The sequence below is a fragment of the Erythrolamprus reginae genome, chromosome 8 (assembly GCF_031021105.1).
Source record: "Erythrolamprus reginae isolate rEryReg1 chromosome 8, rEryReg1.hap1, whole genome shotgun sequence".
In the NCBI taxonomy this organism is placed as follows: Eukaryota; Metazoa; Chordata; class Lepidosauria; order Squamata; family Dipsadidae; genus Erythrolamprus; species Erythrolamprus reginae.
The window spans coordinates 1,269,028-1,296,805 of NC_091957.1; the positions used below are offsets into that span (position 1 = coordinate 1,269,028).

A 27,778-nucleotide genomic window follows, 5' to 3' on the forward strand; every position below is an offset into this window, starting at 1 on the left:
ATATAAACATATTTTTGCTGCTAATGAAAAGGAAGGTGTTATATTATATATATATGCACACAAATACATAGTAACCAATATAAAATTGTTAATATGCTTTGCAATATATAGATGTATTAAATACAACATTGCAAATAGGTTGGTAGGTATGTAAGGAGAGAGAGAGAGAGGTATATTACAGTGTGAATACATTTTAAATAAAATGTATAATTATGTTCCATATACTGTATATTGCAGAAATAATAAAAATACACAGCCCGGCAAATATACACCGCAATAAACAAAATTATGCAATTTCATCAACAGTTATCCACCCTGAAGTTGTTGTGACACCTTGAAAAGGAGAAGTGAAGCGATCTGCAATAAATAATTTGGCAAACGGGAGGACCATCTGCCTGGAGGCACCTTTAGGGAACTTTTTTTTTCTTCACAAGATGCAACAGGGAGAAGGGGGACCTGGGGTGGTTTAAATGGTTGAGCTGAGCAAATCCGGAAGGAAAGGAGAAACCTGTTATTTGCTGTGCGAGAGGCAACAGGAGGGGGGTTGGCTCCTTGCTTGGACTTGGAGCTTAGACAAGCTGCCCAGCAGCCATCGTCTCCCCTTTCTCATTAACAAGTGAGAAAAAAGCGGCCCCAGCCCTCTGGAACCAGCTTCCCCCAGAGATTAGAACTGCCCCCACCCTCCTTGCCTTTTGTAAACTCCTCAAAACCCACCTTTGTCATCAGCCATGGGGGAACTGAGACATCTCCCCCGGGCCTATACAATTTATGTATGGTATGCATACAAATCTAATAAATAATAATAATAATAATAATAATAATAATAATAATAATAATAATAATACAGGGTGTCCCCCCAAAAAAAATGTATACACATTTTAAATAATTGTAAACCTGGTATTTATTATAATTTTATTATTTCAAAAAATGTAAAAATATTTACAAGTATCATTTTATTATTTTTTTCACTGGAGTTTTAACTAATTTTAAATAATTGTAAATAGCCAATAATTAAACGGTTTGTGTTTATTTTGCAGATTCAATCCCTGAACACAATAATGACAGCCAGACTAACCTTGGAAAACAAATAAAAACAATAAAAAACAATAAAATGATACTTTACATTTTTGAAATAATAAAATTATACTAAACACCACGTTTATAATTATTTAAAAGGTGTATACATTTTTGGGGGACACCCTGTATATCTCTATACATATATAATCTTTTTTCTCTTCTGCTGAATCCCAGCCCTTTTCTATTTTTCTATATTTTATTCCTTCCGCAATGGAGCCCAATCTTTGAGAAATGTCCATTTGTCCAGCAAGCAACGATCCAATGATCAAAAACCTCAGTCCTGTCTTTTGAAGGACCAGGTGCACCATAGAGCAGTGATGGTGAACCTATGGCTTGGGTGCCACAGGTGGCACATGGAGCCATATCTGCTGGCACGCGAGCCGTTGCCCAGGCTCAGCTCCAACATGCTTGTGTGCGCTGGCAAGCTGATTTTGGGCTCACACAGAGGCTCTGGGAGGGCGTTTTTGGCTTCCAGAGAACCTCTGCTCCAGGGAAGCCTTTGGAGCCTGGGGAGGTTGAAACACAAGCCTACTGGGCCCACCAGAAGTTGGGAAACAGGCTGTTTCCGGCCTCCAGAGGGCCTCTGGGAGGCGGGGGAAGCTGTTTTTGCCCTCCTCAGGCATTGAATTATGGGTGTGGGCCCTTGCGCATGTGCGATAGCGCACGTCCATGCTCTTTCAGCACCCGAGGAAGAAAGGTTCTCCATCCCTGCCCTAGAGGGATGTCCATGCAACAGATTCTCTTCCACGACCTACCAAAGGGCCACGCTGCGATATTCCAGGACATTTTTACTGCCTCTTCTTTTTTCTCCCCTCCAAGTTTGAACTGCAAGGTCAGCAGGACAGGTCCCCTATCTATGTTCGAGGTGCCTCTGTTTCCTCTTCGGGCTCCAGCCTTTACAAACACACTCAGACCAACCCACATTCAAAAGGTGGAACGGAGGCAGAGTGCAGGAAGTTTGCACAGTCACCATCTGGAGTGGAGTCTTTAGGAAATGGTCAGTGGCAAAACGGAATAGAATAGAATAGAATTCTTTCTTGGCCAAGTGTGATTGGACACACAAGGGATTTGTCTTTGGTGCCTTTGTCTTCCGCCGACCCTCCGTTAGCTGAGAAGGGCGGCACAGGTCTAATTAATAAGTAATAAATAAATAAGCTCTCAGTGTTCATCAAAGAAAAGAGGCATTTGACAAGAATCGCGAGGTGCAACACGTCATGATTGTCATATGCAACGGGTGACTTAATCCTTGGTGGGCGGAAGGGGGACAAGCCAACAAACAAAACAAACACACAAGTCATCTCTCCTCACCGCCTTCATTCAGACAAGCAGAGATGACTGCTGGATCTGGAGGTCAGCGGTTCAAATCTCGCCACTGGCTCAAGGTTGACTTAGCCTCCCATCCTTCCAAGGTGGGTCAAATGAGGACCCGGATTGTGGGGGCAATAGGCCGGCTCCATTTTAAAAAGTGCTATTGCTAACATGCTGTAAGCTGCCCTGAGTCTAAGGAGAAGGGCGGCACTAAAAAAAATATTGAATGAATAAATAAATAAATGATGCCCAGGGGGGGGGGGCTTTTCCACCCCCCGTCCTGATATTTTAGCCTGCCCTGTTTTGAGTGCTGCTTCGACAGCTGACCTGTAGTGTCCCGGAACCGAAATGGGAAGCACGCCCTTTAAATCCACGCAGGCCTCATTCCACACAACCCCCCAAGCAAGCAACATGTCCAACCAACCAGCTGCAAACTGACCCACCCATCCTGGCCTAGCTTGGTATGTTGCATTAAGCCAGATCCCATGGAGGGGAGAAGGATAAACCTCGGCCTATTTCTTTGGGTGCCTCCTCGCCTTCCCTTCCCACACTTCTCCAGCGGCGGGGTGTGTGTGTGTGTGTGTGTGACACAAGCCAGGCTCCCTCCTCCTCCTCTTCCTCCTCCTGTATCTCCCCCCCACAACCATTTTGATTTTATTGCCTAGATACAGTAAAACTAGGGTGATCTGCAGTTCAGAATCACCCATGGGAGTGTTCTCAAAGCTATGCATTAGCACCCCATAACTTCTAGTCCATCTTCCGTAATCTTTTTTTAAATAAAGGGCCATGTATTTAGGCTGATTTTATTATTTATTTATTTATTTATTTATTATTTATTAGATTTGTATGCTGCCCCTCTCTGAAGACTTGGAGCGGCAGGCAAATCTAATATGAAATACTTAATACTTTTTAAATTTTATTGTTATTATTGATTTTTATTATTAGATGTTAACTGTTTTTATTGCTGTTGTGTTTACTGTATTCCCATTGTTAGCCGCTCAGAGTCCTTTCGGAGTGAGCGGCATCTAAATTTATTTTATTTATTTATTTGTCCAATACACATAAAATATAAAATATATATATAAAAAAAAAAATTGGCTACAAATGATGCTTCCAGGGGATAAACAGCTTTGTTGCCCAGTGGTAAACGGTGCTGGTAGAAAGCTGCCCATTGGTGTCTCTTCTCCTTTTGGTTGCCCATACCTCTTTTGCAGACGCGCGTCAGACTCGCGTGTCACCCTCAGCCAAGCTCTCCAAAGCAGCCCCCTCCCCTCCAGCTGCACGCAACGGCCCCATTCAGACGACCCGGCGGAGAAAGAAAGAAGGCCCCCACTCTACCTGCACCGCCCGGGTGAAGAAGACCCCCGCGTCCGAGGCCAGCTTCTTCATGTTGAAATCCATGGCGAGGGCGGCTCTCCCCGCAGCAGAGCGCGCCGGCGGGGCTGGGCTGGCGCTGCGGGCAGGCGAGGCGGCGGCGGCGGAGGAAGCGGAGGAGGAGGCGGGCAGCAACGCCAGCGAACGGCCGCCAGCCTCGAGCGCCGCGAACGCTCCTCCCCGCCCAGCCGAGCAGCCCCTTAAAGGCACCCAGCCGCCTAGCAGGAGCTGTCCAGAGCCGTGCGTAAAAGCGCAGCCTTTTTACGCACCGCTTGGCAACGGCTTGGGAAGCCCTTCCTCCACGGAGCAGCAGGGAATGGATCCCCAAGCTTGGGCAACTTGGAGATTTGTGAACTTCGACTCCCAGAATTCTCCAGCCAGCGTATCTGGCTGGAGAATTCTGGGAATTGGAGTCCACAAGTCTTCAAGCTGCCCAAGTTTGAAGAGTCCGGGGATAGAGAATAAAATAGAGCTTGCAAGGGATCCTAAGGGGTCTTCTAGTCCAACCCCCTGCTTAGGCAAGAAAACCTACACCGCTGTCAGATAAATGGTTATGTAACGTCTTAAAATCCTCCAGTATTGGAACATTAACAACTTTGTTCTGACTATCAGGAATTTTCTCCTTAGTTCTCAGTTGCTTCTCTCCTTGTTTAGTTTCCACCCATTGCTTTTTGTTCTACCCTCAGGTGCTTTGGAGAATAGCTTGACTCCTTCTTCTTTGGGGCAACCCGAGATATTGGAATAGAATAGAATAACAGAGTTGGAAGGGGCCTTGGAGGTCTTCTAGTCCAACCCCTCCAGCAGGAGACAATTGCTGACAAGTGGCTGTCCAATCTCTTCTGTAAAATCCTCCAGTGAAAGAGCAGCCTTCCACTGGCTAATTGTTTTTGTTGTCAAGATTTCTCTCCTTAGTTCTAAAGTTGCTTCTCTCCTTGATTAGTTTCCACCCATTGCTTCTTGTTCTGCCCTCAGTGCTTTGGAGAATAGGTGGACTCCTTTGTGGCAACCCCTGAGATATTGGAATAGAATGATAGCATTGGAAGGGACCTTGGAGGTCTTCTAGTCCAACCCCCTGCTTTGGCAGGAAACCCTACACTGCTTCAGACAGCTGGTTATCCAACCTCTTCTTAAAAACTTCCAGTGTTGGAGCATTCACAACTTCTGGTGGCAAGCTGTTCCACTGATCAACCGTTCTGACTGTCGGGAAATTTCTCCTTAGTTCTAAGTTGCTTCTCTCCTTGTTTAGTTTCCACCCATTGCTTCTTGTTTCACCCTCAGGTGTTTAGGAGAATAGTTTGACTCCCTCTTCTTTGTGGCAATAACCCCTGAGATATTGGAAGGCTGCTCTCCTGTCTCCCCTGGTCCTTCTTCTCATTAAACTAGACATTTACCCAGTTCCTGCAACTGTTCTTCATACGTTTTAGCCTCCAGTCCCCTGATCTTTGTTGCTCTTCCCTGCAACAATTAGAGGGTGGATAAGTCGCAGCGCCATGGGAACCTGTATGGCAGTTTTGCCTAAAGATGGAAGTTAGAAACATCAACTCAAACCAGGTTTAATGTCCCCTATTTTCAGGTTCCAAGCTTGTGCATCTCAACAAATACAACAATTTATCGGTTTTGGTTTGTATTGTAGGAAACCAGAGATGAAACCTTTTATTCCTATTCTAATTTAAATGACAATCAATGCATCTTCAAAACAGAATTCTCATTCAAATAAAAGCGGAAAAAAAGAAGGGACAAGACGCGCTGCATGTTTCTAGTCCCTGTTTTTATTTCATGCCCATAGCCTCTATCCAAATGCATTGCCCCTTTAAGAAGAGCCCCGCCCCGCCCCTCCGCGTTCCACGTCGCGTCGGAGCCAATCAGCTGTAAAGCAACGCCTCCTTTTCCCATTGGGAAACAAGGATGCCGCTTTGGTTGCTCAACCGCACTAGATTCTCTTGCGGTAAAGCAAGAGACCCAAAGGGTTGGCTAATTGGTCCACTAAAGGACGGGTTGCTGTTTCCATTGGCTGAGGTGGCTGTCAGTCTGCGGTCTCAGCCCCGGCGCCCGCCCCTGGGCGGAGATTTAAGGCAAGCTAGTCTGCGCGGCTGCTATCGAATCGGGAAGGAGACGCCGTCCTTCTGCAGCCATGGCGAGCGGAGCGGTATGGTGAGAGCTCCCCCCCGCTTAGGAGAATGGTATCGACCACCTGGCTTAGGTCAGACGGGCGGCGGACTCTTCCATTATGGGTTGGAGAGGGGGGGAATGTTGAAAGAGGAGATTATTTTCCTTGCACAGCCGGCTTTCTACCTGGGAAAGTGGATCCCGCCTTGGATTTTTTTTGTGTGACAATTGCTTCGCCTGCTGATAATAATTTATGCACGCCCAGCGGCTTTGCTGACAGGTGGGAGATAGGGGAGCAAAAGTCCCAGGTGTGCAAAAACATTTGCACCAGCCGTGCAAAAATCCCTCTTGCTCGCCCCCGTCCTCTTGCAAAGCCGGTCTCGGTGCATGGGAAAAAGAGGGGGCGGGAAGCGCCTTTCCTTTAGCTGGGAAGAATGGAGCCTCCAGGTCCAGGAGCAGTCTACCTGGGATGATGATGATGATGATGATGATGATGATGATGATGATGATGATGATTATTATTATTATTATTATTATTATTATTATTATTATTATTATTATTATTACTTATTTACTTAAATGAGGACCCAGATTGTTGGGGGCAAGAGGCTGGTTCTGTAAACAGCTTAGAGAGGGTTGTAAAAGCACTAGGAAGTGGTATATAAGTCTAAAGGCTATTGCTAAATGCTATAATACAGCCTTTCCCCCCCCAGGATTTGCCATAAACTAGGCTGGGCTTGTACTTATTAGTTAGGAGCTCTGCAGAGACTGCCTGGACGAGATATTGTAATCAGGGAGAAACTTTCTCAGAAGCTGCATCTAATTAATGTTAAAAATTTCTTTGTTATGCGTTGAGCATAAAACACCCCTTCTGAGCAACAGGGAATTGTTGAAATGGGCCATTTCAAACTCGGATTCTGTTCTGTTCAAACTGGATTTTTTGTTGCATGTATTTGAATAAATAAATACTTTACTGTATATATACGGTATACAGTATATATACAATGACAATAAAGTATTTATTTATTCAAACACATAAATAAAATCGAGTCACATTTACAAGTGCCACAAGTTAGGATAGTGATGGGCATATCGGAGAGAGGCGGCATACAAATCTAATAAATAATAATAAAATAATAATAATAAGTTGAAGATCACGTGGAATAAGATTGATTGATGAGATCATAAGCCCTTGCTCTCTTCTGGAATTTTGGCAAAACATAAATGAATCTTCATCCAACAGAGTTTGTCCTGAACTTTAAAAATCAAACCGGTCCAACATTTTTGTTCTTCTGGTTTAACAGTTTTGTGTCTTGTTCTTCTTTTCCCAACTATTTTTTGTGTGTGCATCCGCTCCAGGAAATAGATGCACTTCCGAAGACCGATGGTTGGATCCTGTTTGATGCTGGACTGCTTTGTGGGCAGCACAATCTCGGTGGCGACAACTCGAGCGCGTTTCCAACATGGCGTTTCAGAGGACGGAGGGCATGTCCATCATCCAGGCTTTGGCCATGACGGTGGCGGAGATTCCCGTGTTCCTCTATACCACGTTTGGACAGGTAATAGAGGAAAAAACACACACACACATACACATTTAGGGTGAGCAGAGGTTCTTTAACAATGATTTACCGCTTAGCAGACTGCCTGAAGCACATTATGTTGGCTTGTTTAAGAAACCTCACATGATTTCGCACATCATTTTATTTTAATTAGAAGATTTTATTTATACACATATATATACACCAGACCCCTGGCATAAGATGGTAAATTTGCCGTTGTTTTGCTTTCCCCTCTCTTAAAGTCGGCCTTCTCTGCCATGAGAGTCTCTCCCGGCCTCCGGAAGGTGCTCTTTGCCACAGCTCTGGGGACGGTGGCTTTGGCCTTGACCGCACACCAGCTGAAGCGTCGCGGACGACGGAAGAAACAGACCGCTCCCGAGAAGTCCAGCGTCAAACCTCTGGCGGTTCCGGTTCCCATTTTGCCCACCCGACGGGTGCCATCGGTGAAGAAAGGTGAGGACGATCAAAGCTTTTTAAAGTTAGCCATATTTTTGAACATTTTGGCAGGTGCCATCTATAAAGTATTTTATAAATACTTTTATCTCCGGGATCGTCTTCTGCCGCACGAATCCCAGCGACCGGTTAGGTCCCACAGAGTTGGCCTTTTCCAGGTCCCGTCGACGAAACAATGTCGTCTGGCGGGCCCCAGGGGAAGAGCCTTTTCTGTGGCGGCCCCGACCCTCTGGAATCAACTCCCCACCAGAGATCAGGACTGCCCCCACCCTCCTTGCCTTTTACAAACTCCTTATCTTATATTTATCTTATATTTCCTATATTTTATCTTATATACAGTGGTACCTCTACTTAAGAACTTAATTCATTCCGTGGCCAGGTTTTTAAGTAGAACAGTTCGTAAGTAGAAGCCATTTTTCCCATGGGAATCAATGTAAAAGCAAATCATGCGTGCAAACCCACTAGGAAAGAAATAAAAGCTTGGAATTTGGGTGGGAGGAGGAGGAAGAAGAAGAGGAGGAGGAGGATAGTCACTGCCGAAGGAAGAGGGTGAGGGGAGGGGAATTAAAAAAATACAAAGCTTTAAGGCTGAAAAAGAAAAGAGGGACTCAGAGGCGGCGAGGAGGAGCATGCGCCTCCCATACACCCGGCGCAAGGCTGCGTCCCGTACACTGCACCAGAGAGAGAAACCCAGGGGGAATGGCAGGAAACTGGCTGGGCTTTTGTGCTGCGCTCAAATTTCCTGGGAATTTTTTCCAGGCTCAGGTTTGTAAGTAGAAAATGGTTCTTGAGAAGAAGCAAAAAAGTCTTGAACACCTGGTTCTTATCTAGAAAAGTTCTTAAGTAGAGGTGCCACTGTATATAAGATAAGGTAGAGGTATCACTGTATTCTCATTCTCTCTCTCTCTCTCTGTCTCTCTCTGTCTCTCTCTCTCTGTCTCTCTCTGTCTCTGTCTCTCTGTCGGTCTGTCTGTCTGTCTGTCTGTCTGTCTGTCTGTCTCTCTCTCTCATATTTGTATTTTGTATTTGTATTTGTATTTATTAGATTTGTTTGCCGCCCCTCTCCGAAGACTCGGGGCGGCTAACAACAATAAAAAAGACAAAAAAAATGTACTTGCATTTCCTCTAATTCCAGGTTATTCCGGCCGTCGGGTGCAAAGCCTCAGCAGTAAAAGCAATGACACTTTGAGTGGCATCTCCTCCCTGGAGCCCAGCAAGCATTCCAGCTCTTCGCACAGCCTGGCCTCCGTAAGAGATGGCTTGGGGAGGGGGGGGGGCTTCAGCCCCACCTGGTGTGTGTGTGTTGGGGGGAAGCATCTGCGACAGGTCGTCCTGGGCTTGCAGCAGTTCGTTTAGTGAACGTTCACTTTGACCTATGACCGTTTTTCACATTTAGAACAGTTGCAGCAGCCCCTGTGGTCCCCTGATCAAAATTCAAACACTTGGCAACTGGCATGGACTTATAACAGTTGCAGTGTCCTGGGATCATGTTAATAATAATAATAATAATAATAATAATAATAATAATAATAATAATAATAATAATAATATAAAAAAAGCTACTGTGGGACTTCCGACTTCTGACTGACCGAATTCTGAAGCATAACACACCAGACATTGTGATGGTGGAGAAAAAGAAAGTATGGATCATGGACATCGCAATCCCAGGAGACAGCAGAATTGAGGAGAAGCAGCTAGAGAAATGAGTGAAATACGAAGATCTAAAAATCGAGCTGCAACGACTCTGGCATAAGCCCATGAAAGTGGTCCCAGTGGTCCTTGGCACGCTGGGCGCAGGGCCAAAGGATCTCAGCGGACATTTGAAAACCATCGGAATTGACAAAATCTCCACCTGTCAATTGCAAAAGGCCACTTTACTGGGATCGGCAAACATAATTCGCCGCTACATCACGCAGTCCTTGGGAAGCGCCCGACTGGTGATGAAATACGAAATCCAGCATAGTGATCTCGTTTGTGTGTTGTATTGACATAATAATAATAATAATTTATTAGATTTGTATGCTGCACCTCTCCAAAGACTTGGAGTTTTGGGACTTTCTGACTAGCAAATTTTTTTTATTACCAACATTATAGAGAAGTCCCACCTGTGACAGGTAAAAACTTGCAGGTGCTTAAAACAGGACCTTCGCCGATTGGTTTCAAAGTTTGATACGTTGCATTCCAATACGCGCGTGTGGTTTAGATCTATAGACGGATTGCTTCTCACATGGACAATATATATTGCATGTTCCAGAGTCGACCAACCAGACTGAGCCACAGCAAAGAGGGGCTGGGTACGGCTAGTTTATAATAATAATAAAAAAGGGAGGATACAGATAAGTAAGTAGAGTTCAGAGCACTTACTGGTGCATTTGAGGTGATGGACAGGTGACGTTTTCATGGGGTTTTTCTCGTTCTAGATGGCGGTTGTGAATTCTCCCAGCACGGCCTTGGCTGCTGCAGCCCCCTGGGAAGCCAATTTGGGGGGAGAAGACCCTGGTGCTGCTGGGGATTGCAGTGCAGAAAACCTTTATTTTCAAGGTAAATGTGTGGCCAGAGTCCTCCAGCCAGCATGAGGGGGTTGTGTTAAGAGCTTGGGTGCAGAGCAATCTCTGAGTTGTCAAAGATACAAAGAGGAAACGTGGTATTCTAGCAGGGATACAGCCGATAGCCCAGAGATACAATACATGGTTCAGTCGTCGTCGTTATTATTATTATTATTATTATTATTTAGATTTGTATGCCGCCCCTCTCCGAAGACTTGGAGCGGCTCATACAAACTAGATACATTAAAGTGTATGAAATATTATTTATTAAATATTTATTAAATATTATTATTTACTTTGGCAAATATCTTAGTCAGGTTGAACAGTCATACACAGTTAAATCAGCCAATAGCTATCAATGCATATACAATGCTATTACTTGTTCAGCTTACAGGTGCTTGTATGTATGAGTGGTTCTTTAAATTGGGGATTTTAGATTATTTTTAATATTATATTTGTTTATATTGTCTTTTTATATTGTTGTTAGCCGCCCCGAGTCTTGAGAGAGGGGCGGCATACAAATCAAATCAAATCGAATCAAAATAAATAAATAAATAAATAAATAAATAAGATACATCAACCATCATTTGAACACACAGTTCTTACTACAGCAGTCACATAGAAAATAACAGGAATAATAATAATAATAAATAATACTAATAATAATTTATTAGATTTGTATGCCGCCCTTCTCAGAAGACTCGGGGAGGAATAGCAGAGAATGTCATTAAGAGAGAGAGAGAGAATCATGCTTCTGGCTCCCTCTTGTGGCCATCCGTAATACTAACTCTTAAAGCAATAATGTTTCAATACATTTAAGCATACACATTGTTAGTTGCCAAACTCAACCAGTTATTAAGTTACTAACAGGCTTCAATTCCCAGAATCCCCCAGACCAACAGGCATCGGCTTAGCGGGACGCTGGGTGGCAAGAGGGGGCTCAAATCTGGTTGTTGCTCGTCATTTGGGGGTCTCTCTCTCTTCCTCGGCAGGCATGGAGCTGTTTGAAGAGGCCCTGCAGAAGTGGGAGCAGGCCCTGACTACCCGCCAGAGGGATCCCACCAGCCTCTCGGCCTCTTGGGTGGTCCCCAAGGAGGAGGAGCTGATGCTGCCCCAAGATCTCTGCGAGGTGTGTGCATCATTCGGCAATTTTGAGTCTCCTCTGAAATGTTCCCTAGCTGCTGTGGCCTGGAAGTGGTGCTCTTGCCTCATCACCAGGAGGCTGTGAGTTCTATCCTAAGTAGAGGCAAGTGTAGGGTGTAGGCAGGCGCTTGGGTAGCGGGTTGGGCTACATGGCCTTCAAGGGACCTTCCAACTTTGTTAATACAGTATGTCCCACGTTCAGGAGACACTGCCCCAGAGCTTGTTAAAATCTAGATTCCCCTTGGGCACAATCACCAAGAGCCGGAGTGGCGCAATGGTTAGAGTGCAGCACTTCAGGCTACTTCACCTAACTGCTGGATGTAGTTCAGCGGTTCAAATCTCACCACCGGATCAAGGTTGACTCAGCCTTCCATGATTCCAAGGTGGGTCAAATGGGGACCCAGATTGTTGGGGGCAAGAGGCTGATTCTGTCAACCGCTTAGAGAGGGCTGGAAAAGCACTAGGAAGCAGTATATAAGTCTAAGTGCTATTTTCCTTCCTTCCTTCCTTCCTTCCTTCCTTCCTTCCTTCCTTCCTTCCTTCCTCCCTTCCTTCCTTCCTGGGTAAAACAAGGACCCATATTATTGGGGGCAAGAGGTTGATTCTGTAAACCGCTTAGAGCGGGCTGTAAAAGCACTAGGAAGCGGTAGATAAGTCTAAAGGCTATTGCTAAGTTGGTTTATGTTCAACATCATTTGAATGGCAGAAATGGCGTGGTTAACCTTTCAAGAATGACAAACGAGCAGATTCTTGTTTTACTGTAAAGCTGCATGAAACAAGAGGTTTAGGTACCGAATTCAAGGTTATTGGTCCTCGAAGGCCGCTTGGCCCTCATTTCACGCTGAGTGCAGCCTGTAGGTCTATGTGTTTTTTTGCCGCAGGAATCTCAGAAAAAAGAATTTGCAGACAAGCTGGAATTGCTTCTGTACCGGGCGTATAACCTGCAGGATGAGTTCGGATCCGGTCTGTCGGCCGATAACATGTTGCTCGATTTAGGTGAGTAGAGCTGATTTCCTAATTCCAGGAGAAACTGGGCTTTTCTTACATCAAGACCGGGAGGGTCTCCAACTTTAAGAGTCCGTCAGGGGTTGGGCAACTTATAAATCCAGTAAAATGAATGAAGGAAGGAAGGAAGGAAGGGAAAGAAAGAAAGAAAAAAAGACAGACAGAAAGAAAGAAAGAGAAAGGAAGAAAGAAAGAAAGAGAAAGAAAGAAAGAGAAAGAAAGAAAAAAGGAAGAAAGAAAGAAAGAGAAAGAAAGAAAGAAAGAAAGAAAGAAAGACTTGTGGACTTCAACTTCTAGAATTCCTCAGCCAGCTAAATAAAGGAGAACCTTTATAGCTCAGGGTTGACACGAGGGGTCCTTGGTCTTTCTGAGCTTAGTACTTTTCTTGCAGGCATTTCATTACCTAAGTAGGTAACATCATCCATGCTAGTAAGGAGAGCTGTTTGCTGCCAGTTTATATTCTGGTGTCTTGGTTCTCCGTGTGGGTGAGGGGCGGCCTTACAGATTCTTTGGCTGGGCTGTTTACTCTTGGCTCTTTGGCAGTTCCTTGATTCAGGTGTTTATTGATTGTTTGTTTGATTGATTGATTGATTGATTGGATTTATATGCCGCCCGTCTCCGGGGACCATACTATGTTGTTTACTTGATGGTTGGTCTGATGTTAAAATTGGACTTAATCTATGCTGATCTGGAAGGTACTGATAGCTGGGACCTTTCTTTCTCTCTCTCTCTCTGTCTTCCTTCCTCCCTCCCTTTTCTTTCCCTTCCTTCCTTTTTTCTTTCTCCTTTCCTTTCTCCTTCCTTCTGTCCTTCCTTCATTCCTTCCTTTCCTTTCCCTTCCTTCTTTCCTTTCATTTTTTTTTCTTCATTCCTTTTTCTCCCTCCCTCCCTTCTTTCTTTCTCTCTCTCTCTTTCCTTCTTTCTTTCTTTCCTTCTTCTTGTCATTTTTGTATGCCGCCCAACTCCCAGAGGACTCCAAGGAGCAGTACATAAAAACAATATAAAAACAGTATAAAAACTATATAATAAACCCAGAGGACACACATACTCTCGGGTCAGAGAATCCTTCAGTCCTTCCATTTTTACTCCGTCAGTTCATTCCGTCATTCCATTCCACTTAGTCATCCCATTCACTGAATAATTGAATTAGCCGCCAACTGACACATAGACATGCATATTGACTATGCAAAAGAGGCAACCAACCAGCCCAAAAGAAAAGGTTTTTAAAAAGGCCCCAGGGAACCTCCATCAGCAATCAGCACCCACATCAGCATAGATAACTCCCTGGTCAACCTCAGGCCAACCCTCAGGAACTAAACAATAATCCAATGGAGAAACTGCCCAAGAACCAACCAAAGGATCTCTTAAGACCTCCCCCCTCCCCACCCAGACAGGGCGAGCCCCCAGAATATAAGCCCAGAACAAACCACACACCTCACTAGCACTGGTGATGTTCCCTAGTTCGGGTAATGGAATGTCTTTTGTAATGAAATCGAAATGTCTTTTTTAATGAAATTATTTGACTGAAAGAGTCGTAGATGCTTGGAACAAACTTCCAGCAGACATGGTTGGTCAATCCAGTCACTGAATTTAAACCTGCCTGGGACAAACATAGATCCATCCTGAGATAAAATACAGGAAATAGTATGAGGGCAGACTAGATGGACCAGGAGGTCTTTTCCTGCCGTCCGTCTTCTAGGTTTCTAAGATTGCAAGCTCCTAGATCACCAAGGATCCCTTTTAACTCTTACAATTTGACTTTATTTTCATTGCGTTTTACTTGTACCCAGGTGGTTTCTAAAATGCTGGTTTGTGTTTCAGGAGGCCTGGGGATGTTCCTGGTTTTATCTGATTCAAATAAACTGCCTTTATAACCTCAATTTTTTTTCTTATCCTCTTTCCTTAGAGCAAACTTTGATGTTCCCACTGACCGAACAGTCTCTAAGACGTGAACAAGATGAGGAGGAAGGCAGTGTGACTTCTGAGGAATCCTTTTTCTCTGCTGCGGAGGTAATTTAAACCCTGCGTAGGGTTTTTGCTTGTTTACTTATTCATTATAAGCTTGCACTGCCTGCCGATCAGTTTCCGGTCACAATTCAAAGTGTTGGTTATGACCTATAAAAGCCCTACATGGCATCAGACCAGAATATCTCTGGGACCGCCTTCTGCTGCACAAATCCCAGCGGCCAGTTAGGTCCCACAGAGTTGGCTTTCTCCGGGTCCCGTTGATTAAACAATGCCATATGGCGGGACCCAGGGGAAGAGCCTTCTCTGTGGTGGCCCCGGCCCTCTGGAACCAACTCCCCCCAGAGATCAGAATCGCCCCCATCCTCCATGCCTTTCGTAAGTTGTTGAAAACTCACCTTTGCCAATGGGGAAATTGACACCTCCCCTAATTACTGTTTTTTGTGTGGTTTGATTGGTTTGTGTGATTATTTTATTAATAAGGGTTTTTAAATTATGTTTTTAGACATTGGATTTGTACTTTGTTATTATTGTTGGGAGCCACCCCAAGTTCTCGGAGAGGGGCGGCATGCAAATCTAATAAATTATTATTATTATCATTAATTATTATACACTGCTCAAAAAAATCAAAGGAACCCTCAAAGAACCCAACCCGGGGACAGTCGCCGAAGCACGGGAAGGCTGCCGCTGCTGACCGCTGCTGACCACTGCCCAACTCCCCCCCCCCCCACACAGCATTCAATGTATAAGGTGCACCCAGTTTTTGAGGCACTTTTTTGAAGTAAAAAGGTGCGTCTTATACACAAAAAATACGGTATTCAAGGTTGAAGTTCCCGAGCAGTCTCCTAGGACTGCCCCATATGAAAAATCTAAGTAGTATTACGTAGTATTACGTAGTATCTGAGTAGTATGCAAGTAGTATCTGAGTAGTATGCAAGTAGTATCTGAGTAGTATTTAGGTAGTATTTGAGTAGTATTTAGGTAGTATCTGAGTAGTATCTAAGTTGTAAGACTACAAATACCTAGCTATTTTTGCTTGGTTTATAATTGTGATACATCTTCATTGAGCCTCTTGGAGGCCTCTAATGTTTAAGAAAGCTGATGGTTTCTGGGGGGGGGGGTGTTTCTCTCTCAGATTTTTGACGCCCTGGAGATCGAGAAGACCCCGTACCAGCCTTCTAAGCCAGCTGTGGCCTATGAAGAAGCGTTGCAGCTGGTGAAGGATGGATTAGTTTTATGCAGGACCTTTCGGTGAGTTTGGAGTAGGCTGGCCTTAGGATGTTTTATCTTCCCCTGGTGGCATTAAGGTCTTTATGGATCTGATGGACCCCTTTGGGTTTTCATGGAGGGGTTTTAGCTTATTCCTTGCTCTTACTCCTTAACCCCAAACCGAATGTAGCCAATGGGATGTTAGTTGGGCACTTCCAAGGGCATAGTTCTCAGGGGTTGCTACCTCTTGGTTCTCTGGCTAGAGAATTCTGAGAGTTGAAACCTTGAAATATTTGGAGGATGCTCCAATCACGGTTTTCAGGGGTCCTGATCCTCCTGGACCTTCGTTCCAGAAATATGCGGTGAACTTTAGACTCCTAGGTTTTCACCTGTCAGAATTTGTAATCTGAAGGTTGGGAGGACCTCAGTTTGGGAAAGCTGGTCCAGATGTTATCTATTACCACCACCACCATATCTTCTCTTCCAGCACAGAGCTTTTGGGGTGCTACAGTGACCATGATTTCCTGGCAAAGCTTCACTGCATCAGACAAGCTTTTCAGGTGGGTACCTGGACACCTTGGAAGTTAGTCCTCTCTTGAAGCTGGTCTTCTCTAGAGACCTTGAAGCTGGTCTTCTCTAGAGACCTTGAAGCTGGTCTTCTCTAGAATCCTTGAAGCTGGTCTTCCTTAGAGACCTTGAAGATGGTCTTCTCTGGAGACCTTGAAGATGGTCTTCTCTGGAGACCTCAAAGCTGGTCTTCTCTAAAAGCATTGAACCTGGTCTTCTCAAGAGACCTCGAAACGGGTCTTTTCTAGAATCATTGAACCTGGTCTTCTCTAGAGACCTCAAAACTGGTCTTCTCTAGAGATCTCGAAACTGGTCTCTAGTATCATTGAAGCTGGTCTTCTCTAGGGATCTCAAAACTGGTCTTTTCTAGAGACCTCAAAACTGGTCTTCTCTAGTATCATTGAAGCTGGTCTTTAGAATAATTGAAGCTGGTCTTCTCTAGAATCATTGAAGCTGGTCTTCTCTGGAGACCTTGAAGCTAGTTGTCCTTCAAGGTTTGGGGCCAATCTGTCTTTGATGCCTGTTTTCTGGAATCCCCGAATCTGAGCAGTGCCAATTTGGGCTGATCTCTTCGCAGGAGCTGATGGTGGTGGAGAGCAATCAGACGTTTTTTGGGGAGGTGGGCAAACGCATGGTGATGGGGCTGATGACCAAGGCTGAGAAGGTAAGGACCAACTAGGAAAGACTTGATTGTGCTGGGGGTGATGTGGGGAGAATATATGGGTCTCCCAGGAGGTGGGTTGGGATCTACCACAGGGTCTGCTCAGAGTAGTGTGACAAGTTGTCCAATCTTAAGGAAGTGTGCAGAGTAAACCTTGAGTTACCAAGGAGGCACGGAGGAAACACAGAGGTGGCAGATGTCCAGCTGATAGCCCAGAGATACAAGTAGTAATTCAGATAACCAGATACATTAAGTATACAAATACATTGCTCAAAAAAATAAAGGGAACCCTTAAACAACACAATATAACTCCCAAGTAAATCAAACTTCTGCAAAATCAAACTGTCCACTTAGGAAGCAACATTGATGGACAATCAATTTCACCTGCTGTTGTGCACATTCCGCTTTGTACAGAACAAAATATTCAATGGGACTATTTCATTCATTCAGATCTAGGAATATATTACCAGGGGTAGGCAAAGTTGGCTCTTCTATCAAAAGCAACGTGAGAAAATATTATTTTACTGAAAGAGTAGTAGATCCTTGGAACAAACTTCCAGCAGACGTGGTTGGTAAATCCACAGTAACTGAATTTAAACATGCCTGGGAAAAACATATATCCATTGTAAGATAAAATACAGGAAATAGTATAAGGGCAGACTAGATGGACCAGGAGGTCTTTTTCTGCTATCACTCTTCTATGTTTCTATGATTTGTGGATTCAACTCCCAGAATTCCTGAGCCGATCATGCTAGCTCAGGAATTCCGGGAGTTGAAGTCCACATGTCATAGAAGAGCTAACTTTGCCTACCCCTGCATTAAACCATCACTTGAATACACAGTTCTACAGCATAGTCACACAAACAAACTAGCAGAGAAAGAGAGACTGATTGACCTCTGGCTCCCTCTTATGGCTAACTGCAATACTACCTCTTAAAGTTATAGTGTTATAATTCATTTAAACATACATTGTTTATATAGTATTGCCAGTTATTACCAACCAGTTATGTACATGGTACTAACACAAGTGTTTCTACATTAACATCTTGAGATCTTCTAGTTCTTCTGCAAACATAAATTCTTGTGAGATCAGAATTAACTAAGCCAACTAGATCTGAGGAAATCTCTGGACTTCACAGAATGGGTTGAGAAGCCAGAAGGAAGTCTTGTCTGGTTTCACCTGCTTAGGTTTTGGGTTGGTTTCCTCTGATTTCTGCTCTTCCAGAACACAAAAGGTTTCCTCGAAAGCTACGCTGAGATGCTGCACTACACACTGAGGCAGGAGACTTGGACAACCACGCAGAAGGAACTGGAAGGGCGAGGGGTGAGTAGTTGTCGGGCTTCCATTCTATCTGGGCCTGCTCCAAGGAATGATCGGGGTTTAGTGGAAGTCCTGTAACGCTCCTGGCATCTTGTTTTGAAAAGCAGAATTTATTCAAGGCAGTCGTGGTCACTAAATGATGACTCCCTGTTGTACTAAGACGGGGTCTTTTCCGGTGGTGGCACCCCGGATTGACATGATAAGAAATCTTAATGGGTGGAGATCCTGCTTTGCGGGTCAAATTTTGTCACTGGTTTATTTAATCCACCTTAATCATGGACACCCACCCTTCTCAATAGTGGGCAGGGGAGGCTATAATATTATTAATTAAACTAGGACCACGTTAAGAAGTGTTCAGAAGGACTGTTGAGAGTTAGGACATGCACGGTGGGATTCCAGCAGATATTCAGGAGATATGAGTAATTATTCAGTGTATAAAATAGTGTTTCCTTTAGAAATAGCGCAGTCAAGTTAAACAGTCCGATCATTCACGTTCAAGTCAGTCAATATCTCTCAATGCAACAATAATATTACAAGCCTGTCCTTGTCTTACATATCAGACATACATTAGAGCTTACAAATACATCAAACTATCACAGAGCTTACTACATCAGTCACAGTGAATCAGCAGAACGAAGAGAGAGGGCAGAGAGAGAAAATCATGCTTTCTAGCCCCCTCTTGTGGCAATTCGCAACACTACCTCCTAAAGCTATAGTGCTTCAGTACAAACAAACTTTCATTGTCAGCTTGTTTATATATTGCAAATGCAACTGTTTTGTACGTAGTACTAACAGACCAGTTGGATCCTGGAGGGGGCGGAATTAAGGGAAGGTGGCCGCAAATCAACGTGGATTGTCTCTTGTCTGTTCCTTCAGGTGGTTTGTATGAACTTCTTCGACATCGCCCTGGACTTCATCCTCATGGACGCTTTAGAAGATCTGGAGAATCCGCCGTCTTCAGTTGTGGCCATTTTGCATAACCGCTGGCTCTCGGACAGCTTCAAGGAGACGGTGCGTTTCCAGGGGGTGGGAGGGTAGGAACGGGACCCTCGGAGCTAAGGGGGCAGATGAGAGACCTAGGGCAACCTAGTGGAGGCCCAGAAGCTAAGGAGGGTTAGGTTTTAGGGAGAGCGTCATCCTTTCTGGTCTTTCTGGAACGTTCCTGTTGGTATGTCTCGGTATAGCTAGGCTATGAGACCTTTGACATACACTGAGCAGAGAATTTTAACATAACTAGCACTAAGCAAATACACTCCCCCCTCAAGGCAAAGCAAAAGTGAATGAGCGATAAAGCATCATTGAGGGAAGGAGTACTGGCGCCCTCTTATGGCGAACCAGCCCAAAATATTTAAAGTGATAGTACAAGAGACTAAAATAGGTAGTTTACAATGGCAAACCCTAACAACCATGTACCTTGTACCAACAGTTCCACGTAGTACCCTGGTGCTCCATGAATTTAATGCAGTTGGAAGGGATCTTGTAGGTCATCTAGTCCAGCCCCCACCCCCACCCACCTGGGCACCCACCTGACAAAAACCTTCTTTTGGGGGCTGCTTTGAACAAGCAAAGTCAATGAGGGTGAAAGATTGTCATGAAAGTTAACGACAATGAAACGATACTTTTTTGAATATCAACTGATTATTATATTGATTGAAATAATAGAAAAGCAAATGTGGAAAGCTATTATTTCCCTATTGAAGTTTGGATTGATTTTAATATTGATTGATTGATTGATTGATTGAATTTGTATGCCGCCCCTCTCCGTAGACTCGGGGCGGCTAACAACAGTGGTAAAAACAACATGCGACAATCCAATACTATCACATGATTATAATATTATCGTAAATGTCTAAGAATCGAGGATTTAAAATAATGGATTGATTAACATCTATGGGTTTCTCTTTTTTTGTATGTTCTTTGTTTTGTTGATTTTTTTTACTTTTAATAGTAATAGTGTTGGGTTTTTTTCTTCTTTCCTAACACTATAATCTGTTTTTCTTTTTTCTTTACAGTTGATAAGTCTTTTTTTTTTGTAAGGGTTTTGGAGAATGTTTAAGAAGGATGGCATACCTGAATTTTCAAGAGGATAATGATAATTAATTTAATAAGGTTAAAAGGAAAATAATGTTGAATTCAATTAGAAGAAAATTAGATACCTAGATGACAAAATCAGAGGTCAAGATTGGGAGGATTGATGAATACTGGAAGAAATTGATTTTGAACTAATAATTATTGGGGGGGGGTGCACAATTATATTTGTTTTATATAATTCAGTACTGTTTTTATTGTAATGTGAAGGTATTTTGAAATGTACTGGAAAGGTTTGTACGGAGGAAAAAAATGAATGCAGTTGTCTTAGTGGCTCTTAACTTGGCGAATTCAATTTATAGGCAGGTTTAAACGAGAGTCCAAATAACCTTGTTTTCTTTTCCCTACTTCAGGCTCTGGCGACGGCTTGCTGGTCAGTTCTGAAGGCGAAGAGGCGTCTTCTAATGGTACGTGAGAACTGGGGAGAATCTGATCCAATCCCAGTTCTGGTTTTTCTTTCTTTCTCTCCTTTCCAACCAATTTGGAAAATGGGATGCGATCTTAGAAACATAGAAGACTGATGGCAGAAAAAGACCTCCTGGTCCATCTAGTCTGCCCTTATACTATTTCCTGTATTTTATCTTAGGATGGATCTATGTTTATCCCAGGCAGGTTTAAATTCAGTGACTGTGGATTTACCAACCACGTCTGCTGGAAGTTTGTTCCAAGCCTCTATTACTTTTTCAGTCAAATAATATTTCCTCATGTTGCTTCTGATCTTTCCCCCAACTAACTTCAGATTGTGCCCCCTTGTTCTTGTGCTCACTTTCCTATTAAAAACACTTCCCTCCTGGACCTTATTTAACCCTTGAACATATTTAAATGTTTCGATCATGTCCCGCCTTTTCCTTCTGTCCTCCAGACTCTACAGATGGAGTTCATTAAGTCTTTCCTGATACGTTTTATGCTTAAGACCTTCCACCATTTTTGTAGCCCATCTTTGGACCCCTTCAATTTTGTCAATATCTTTTTGTAGGTGAGGTCTCCAGAACTGAACACAGTATTCCAAATTAATTAATTAATTAATTAATTAGATTTGTACGCCACCCCTCTCTGAAGACTCGGGGAAGCTAACAACAATAAAAAGACAATGTAAACAAATCTAATATTAAAAATAATCTTAAAAACCCCAATTTAAAGAACCAATCACACATACAAATGTGGTCTCACCAGCACTCTATATAGCGGGATCATAATCTCCCTTTTCCTGCTTGTTATACCTCTAGCTATGCAGCCAAGCATCCTACTTGCTTTCCCTACTTCCTTCCCTTTTCCAGTTCTTAGGATGAAAGGATGGGAGGGGGCTTTGGTGGTGGTCTAGTCCAGTGTTTCCCATCCTTGGCCACTTGAAGATATCTGGACTTCAACTCCCAGAATTCCCCAGCCAGCGCATCTTTCCGTGTTTTTAGAGCAACCTTTCCCAGCGAAGAGTGTGCAGTTTTTATGTGATCTATGCGGTTTGTAATGTGCTTCACCATTTTAAAACCAGAAGTGGCAACCGATCCATCTTTTCTCTCTCTCTGTTTTAGGTTCCAGATGGTTTTATATCTCATTTTTACTCCGTATCGGAGCACGTTAGCCCTGTCCTGGCTTTTGGCTTTCTGGGGCCCAAACAGCAGCTTTTTGAAGTCTGCAGCTTTTTCAAGGTAAATATATATATTTTGTCTGTCTGTCTGTCTGTCTGTCTGTCTGTCTGTCTGTCTGTCTGTCTGTCTGTCTGTCTGTCTATCTTTCTATCTATCATCTATATCTTTCTATCTATCTTTCTATCTATCATCTATATCTATCTATCTCTCTATCTATCTATCTATCTATCTATCTATCTATCTATCATCTATCCATCCATCCATCCATCTTCCTTCCTACCTACCTACCTATCTATCTACCATCTTTATCTATCTATCAAGCACTCTGTCTGTCCATCTATCAATCAATCCAGAACAGTTTAAGATGGCACCTCCATATTCATTTATAGCAGATTGAAAACTCCACCCTTCTCCGCTGGTACCTGGATGTGATGAATTAATTAACTAACCCGTTCCTCTCCTTAATATTTCTTCCATGACACTTGCTCCCTCCGTCTTTGTAAGCGTCTGAATGAAGGATCTACCCATCGAATATCTATTTCTCCTTCGCTTGAATTTGAGCTCATAGAAACGTCCTGTGGATCGTCGCCCCCTTCCTCCTGGGCCTGTAAATCAGCCCCCTGCCACTCATTCATAAACACTATCCGAATCAGAATCTTCAAAATCTCCAAACTGAACAGGAGTACTATACACAACCAGTAGTGACCCCAAGCCGGGCAGCATAGACAGGTTTTCCGATTCTTGCGGAAGGCGAGGAGGGTGAGGGCAGTATGAATCTCCGGAGGGAACTGGTTCCAAAGGGCTGGGCCCCCCACAAAGAAGGCTCTTCCCCTAGGACCTGCCAAGCGACATTGTCTAGTTGAAGGGACCTGGAGAAGGCCGACTCTGAGACATAACTGGACGCTGGGACTCTTGCGGCAGAAGACCGTCCCGCAAGTAATCTGGTCCAAGTAATCCTCTCTCTCTCTCTTTCTCCAGCACCAGATTTTGCAATACCTGAAGGATATGTTTGACCTGGACATTGTGAGGTACACGACGGGGACCTTACTAGCTGAAGACATCCTTCAGCTCTCAAGGCGTCGCAGTGACATCCTCCTCGGCTACTTAGGAGTGGAGACCATCCCAGACGTCAATGGCGCTCTGCAAAATGAGGACGTCTCCTTCCATAGCTTCAACTAACCTCGCTTGCTCGGACAAGACCATTTGGGGGCTTATAAATGGGTTTGCTTCCTCCCTCCGAAAGGCATCTGGGCTCCCCAGATTGGAGATTGAAGATGCATGGGAGCACAACATTCTCTATTTGAATTTTCTCACTTAAAATCAATTTTGAACCACTGGCAACTTTTAAGAGAGGTGGACTTCAAATCCCAGAATTGCCCAATGGAGAATTCTGGGAGTTGGCCCACCCACCTTAAAATCTCCAGGATAAAAACCCCCACTGATTTAAAGACAGTTTAACAGCCCCAGATGTGCCCAGCAGGTGGGAGGTTTTTGCCAACCAGCCATGTCTGTTTCTAGTTATTTAATACTTGCATAAATTGTGGCCGAGCCCTATGTAATATTCCTGTTATGAAATTAATGCACAAGGACACTTTTTGTGAAATTTGATGACCGAAACGAAAAGTGGGGAGAGACCTGGTAGAGCTGTGGGGAGATCTCTTGCTGCTGTGATTTGGAAAATTCTGATTTAATTTTTATTTAAACTGACTTTAATTTTTATTGTGTCTATATCATAATTCTTCAACCTTGGTCGCTTGGACATGGGTGGACACCAACTCCCAGAATTCCCCAGCCAGCATGCTTTACGATGTGTAGGTTTCAACTCCTGCAATGCTCCAATGAGCATCTTGGCTGGAGAATTCTGGGAAGTGAAGTTTGGTTATCTTAAAGCACGCTGAATTCTGGGAGTGAAGTGCATCCATCTTCAAGTGGCCATGGGTGAAAAACGTCGGTCTGTATATACAGCCAAACGTTTAATAATATTTCTTAAAATAAAGATTTTCGTACATATGGTGGTCTCGGATGAAAGACCTCTATGATGGAGAAGGGTGGGGAAGGAAGGAAGGAAGGAGGAGAGAGAGAGAAAGAAAAAAAGAAAGAAAGAAAGAAATAGAAGGAAAGAAAGAGAAGGAAAGAAAGAAAAAGAAGGAAAGAAAGAAAGAAAAAGAAGGAAAGGTAGGTTGGACTTCACTGTGCCTTCTGAAAAGGATCAAATGTTTCAGTGAAATCTTGGAATAAATGTTTAACTCTAAAACGGGTTCCCAAACTTGGCAACTTTAGGACTTGTGGGCTTCAACTCCTAGAATTCTCTCTTTAGCAAAGCAAAACTTTAAATTCTGTGAGTTGAAGGGTCTTAAAGTTGCCAAGTTTGAAGACCTCTGCTCTAAAACACTAATCGGCTTGAGAGCTTGTCCACTTTCATAAATGAGACAAACTTCCAATTTTATTTTTTTCACTGCCTTCTTCATGGTCGTATTCCAATAACTGGGAATTTTCTCCAACAATCCGGATGCGCCTTCTTCTCCCTGCAGCGGGGGGAATTGAATTAAAAACTGACTGACGGTAGAGATTGCAGAATTGCAAGTTCAGAGATAAACATTTATTTACGAACTTGCAAAACATCAGTTAAAAGAAATATTTGTTGATGAATTTGCCCATCAAACCGAAGACCCCTCCTTCTCCCAAAGATGGAGAAATTGAACACAAAACCCCCAACTTCCCGACTGTAGATTTTGCAGAATTTGATGTTCTCAACTTCACCTTCTGGAGTTTGGCCAAGTATTCATGGAACCCCGAATCAAGAGGGGGAAGGAAAGGTGCAGTGATTGTATTAAAAAGACCCTGAATGCAACAATGCAAATTTTGTTGTTAGCCGCCCCGAGTCTGCGGAGAGGGGCGGCATACAAATCCAATAAATAAATTAAATAAATAAATTTGAGTGTAGATTTGGGGGGGGAAGTCTCTAGTTAGGGATGGTGGGATGCAATTTTGAGATACTTAGGATAGTCTTGCTTTAAGTGGGCCAACTGACACCCGCCTCCAAGCTTCTTGTTTGTAGCCCCCACCCCGATGAAATCCCACTGGATGAGAATGTTCTAAACTGAAGATGCACTGAGATTTTTCAACAGGGTGGATTATGGTCTTACCTTGGCCACTTTCAAGATATAAGACCTTTGGCTCCTAGTATCTCCCAACCAGCACACTTAGATAGGTTGGGGAATTATAGAAGCTGAAGTCTACACATCTTAAAAGTTCACACGGTTGAGAAACGCTGTCCTATACTGCTGATTACCCTGGCTAAGCTACTTTTAAATCTCCTTTTAATTACCGTTATTGAAGCAGTTGGGTTGGCTTTCAAACAAATCAACATTTTCAGGCTGAATTGTTGAGTTGTCCACGCACAACATCGATGGAAGAGATTTCTGTGTTGCATCTTGAGGGTTGAATGGGACACTTCATTTCTTGGAACAGGTTCCAAAGGCAGCCTCACAAATTCTAGATTCGAATTGAGAAACCGCGAGCGTTGAATGTGTGAACGCTTGGAACCTAAAGTATTTGTGTTAGGTTTTAATTTCTTGACTTAATCTTGGCTGCCTGTTGTTTGATGAGACCTCATTTCGAACTACGGCAAGGAGATGGTCTCACCCAAGGGGGAAAACCCCCTCCAATTTGCAAGGACAAATTCTAAAGTACGATTTGGTGACTGCCACAATCGTTACCTTTTTTAAAAAAATTATGACGAGCAGTGAAGAGATTTTGGAATGTTATCAAGAATGTAGATCGAGTGCCGCAATAATTCCTCCTGGATTTATACTGGTTTTGAACCCTGCTCCCAAGTTGACTGTTCTGAAGTGCCCCTTGCATTGCAACCCATTCCAGTCACGGATTAACAGTCTTAAAATCTTGAGCCGTTGACTTTTCATGCAACTTTTTGGAAGGAATTCCCATCGTCCTTGGTTGTTGTTGTTGTTCAGTTTTGGAGCCGGGATGGTGGGGTGAAAACTATTTGTGGACGAAGATGGTCATGCTAAATCTTGAGAATGCATGAGTATGTTTGGGCCACTTGCTGGCTGGGAAAGCAAGATGGAAATCAGGTTGATCATAATCTGCCTTGATCAGTTTGGGGCTGGAAGATCAGCTTTATGCAAGATCAACAATCAGCTGAATAGGGCTGATGAATAAAAAATTCTGCTTCCATCATCCCTGGACATTCGGTGGCAACTTCTGGTACCCAAGTCAACTGGCTTTTTTCGCTCACTTGGGTTAACAACTGGACATTTCCATCCTGGGAAAAGTTGACTTTCCTGCCTGCAAATCACAGGGTGGTGGAGAGATTGTAATCCTTGGATATTGCTAAATCCTGAACATCGTGTCCATGGGATGGCGGGCGGGGGAGGAAGAACAATATTCTGGGAATTATATAGTTCAATATCTAAAGCACTGTTTCTCTGCTCGGTTGGCACCTTTAGAATGCATGGATTTCAAACTTTGAAAATGACAATTCTGGGAATTGAAATCCACGTATCTTAAAGTTAACCAAGGTTGAGAAAAACCCCGATCTAATCAGAAATCCTTTTTGTTAAAAGAAGACGAAACTTTCAGGCAATATTACCTGGAAACGTGGAAGGAGTTGAATGTAATTTTTGTGCCTCATTATTTTGGTTGCTTGGATTTTATTTCTCCCTACTTTTCCGTGATGGATACGTTTATGTTTCTTATTCCCTTTTGCAACTAAAACTTTTCTATCCTGTTAGAACTTTTGGCACTGAAAAAAAAAATCAAATAAATATTTCCTTTATTGTTAAACTGTGGTCTGGAGCGTCTTCCTTTCTCCCCTCTTTCAATTTAATGGGAGTAGTGATTTTTTTCCCCTTTGAAGCCCATCATCCACTAACCTACTATAAGTGATCCCTTGCACTACGATAATGTATGTAAAACGTCTTGGTTTCTCTTCTTTCTCGGGGAGAGCAAGAGAGGTTTAGGAGGTATGTACTAGGCTGCCCCTTTGAAACAGTCTTTCTAATCATTTGTTCTAGGATGACAAGATAGGATGGACAGATTAATCGACAGGATGCTGTTTTCATGAAAAGAACCACAAGGCTGGAGGAAGTTCAATTCTGTATATCACTCATAACTTGGAGTTTAATTTCAGCCCCAAAGGTGGTTGACTGGATCAGTTAACACTTTTTGGAGAGTACACACACTTGAAAATATTATTATTATTATTATTATTATTATTATTATTATTATTATTATTATTATTATTATGTCAGTACAACACAGCAAACGACATCACTATGCTGGATTTCGTATTTCATCCCCAGTCGGGCGCTTCCCAAGCACCTAGGACTGCGTGATGTAGCGGCAAATTATGTTTGCCGATCCCAGTAAAGTGGCCTTTTGCAATTGACAGATGGAGATTTTGTCAATTCCAATGGTTTTCAAATGTCCGCTGAGATCCTTTGGCCCTGCGCCCAGCGTGCCAAGTACCACTGGGACCACTTTCACTGGCTTATGCCAGAGTCGTTGCAGCTCGATTTTTAGATCTTCGTATTTCACTCATTTCTCTAGCTGCTTCTCCTCAATTCTGCTGTCTCCTGGGATTGCGATGTCGATGAGCCATACTTTCTTTTTCTCCACAATCACAATGTCTGGTGTGTTATACTTCGGAATTCGGTCAGTCTGAAGTCGGATATAATATTTATTATTATAATTATTATTATTATTATTATTATTAATTGGACTTCTATGCTGCCCCTCTCCGAGGATTCGGGACAGCTTATAACATATAATAAAACAATATGAAACAT

General features: G+C 43.4%; 2 protein-coding genes across 5 annotated transcripts in view; one reads left to right on the plus strand and one right to left on the minus strand.

The window, feature by feature from the left end:
• SH3GLB2 (SH3 domain containing GRB2 like, endophilin B2) overlaps window positions 1-3,989 on the minus strand; it is a 30,617-nt gene extending 26,628 nt beyond the window's left edge. Inside the window, exon 1 of one of the 3 annotated variants that reach the window (XM_070758629.1) lies at window positions 3,724-3,989. In XM_070758629.1, the coding sequence (XP_070614730.1) occupies window positions 3,724-3,786 (63 nt within the window). In that variant the 5' untranslated portion in view covers window positions 3,787-3,989. The remainder of the gene's footprint in view (window positions 1-3,723) is intronic. The other 2 variants (XM_070758630.1, XM_070758628.1) reach the window with 2 other exon arrangements.
• Window positions 3,990-5,742: 1,753 nt separating this feature from the next.
• MIGA2 (mitoguardin 2) lies at window positions 5,743-23,976 on the plus strand. 2 transcript variants are annotated; one of them, XM_070758470.1, is made up of 16 exons: window positions 5,743-5,959; window positions 7,225-7,424; window positions 7,667-7,877; window positions 9,013-9,125; window positions 10,298-10,418; window positions 11,416-11,552; window positions 12,448-12,562; window positions 14,478-14,581; window positions 15,672-15,787; window positions 16,233-16,305; window positions 16,890-16,976; window positions 18,199-18,297; window positions 19,171-19,305; window positions 20,736-20,789; window positions 21,912-22,028; window positions 22,947-23,976. In XM_070758470.1, exons 2-16 carry the CDS (start codon window positions 7,329-7,331, stop codon window positions 23,145-23,147), a joined length of 1,779 nt encoding a protein of 592 aa, XP_070614571.1. In that variant the 5' UTR covers window positions 5,743-5,959; window positions 7,225-7,328; the 3' UTR covers window positions 23,148-23,976. The 2 variants fall into 2 exon arrangements, with proteins under 2 accessions (XP_070614571.1, XP_070614572.1); XM_070758471.1 differs by having other exon boundaries at window positions 5,816-5,910.
• The last annotated feature ends 3,802 nt before the right edge of the window (window positions 23,977-27,778 follow it).

What these genes read in the sequence shown, in the direction of transcription:
- MIGA2 (XM_070758470.1), top strand. Translation starts at nt 7,329, where the DNA reads ATGGCGTTTCAGAGGACGGAGGGCATGTCCATCATCCAGGCTTTGGCC. An exon ending in CCTTTTTCTCTGCTGCGGAG is followed by an intron (nt 14,582 to 15,671) that starts GTAATTTAAACC and finishes TTTCTCTCTCAG; the next exon opens with ATTTTTGACGCCCTGGAGAT. An exon ending in AAGTCTGCAGCTTTTTCAAG is followed by an intron (nt 22,029 to 22,946) that starts GTAAATATATAT and finishes CTCTTTCTCCAG; the next exon opens with CACCAGATTTTGCAATACCT.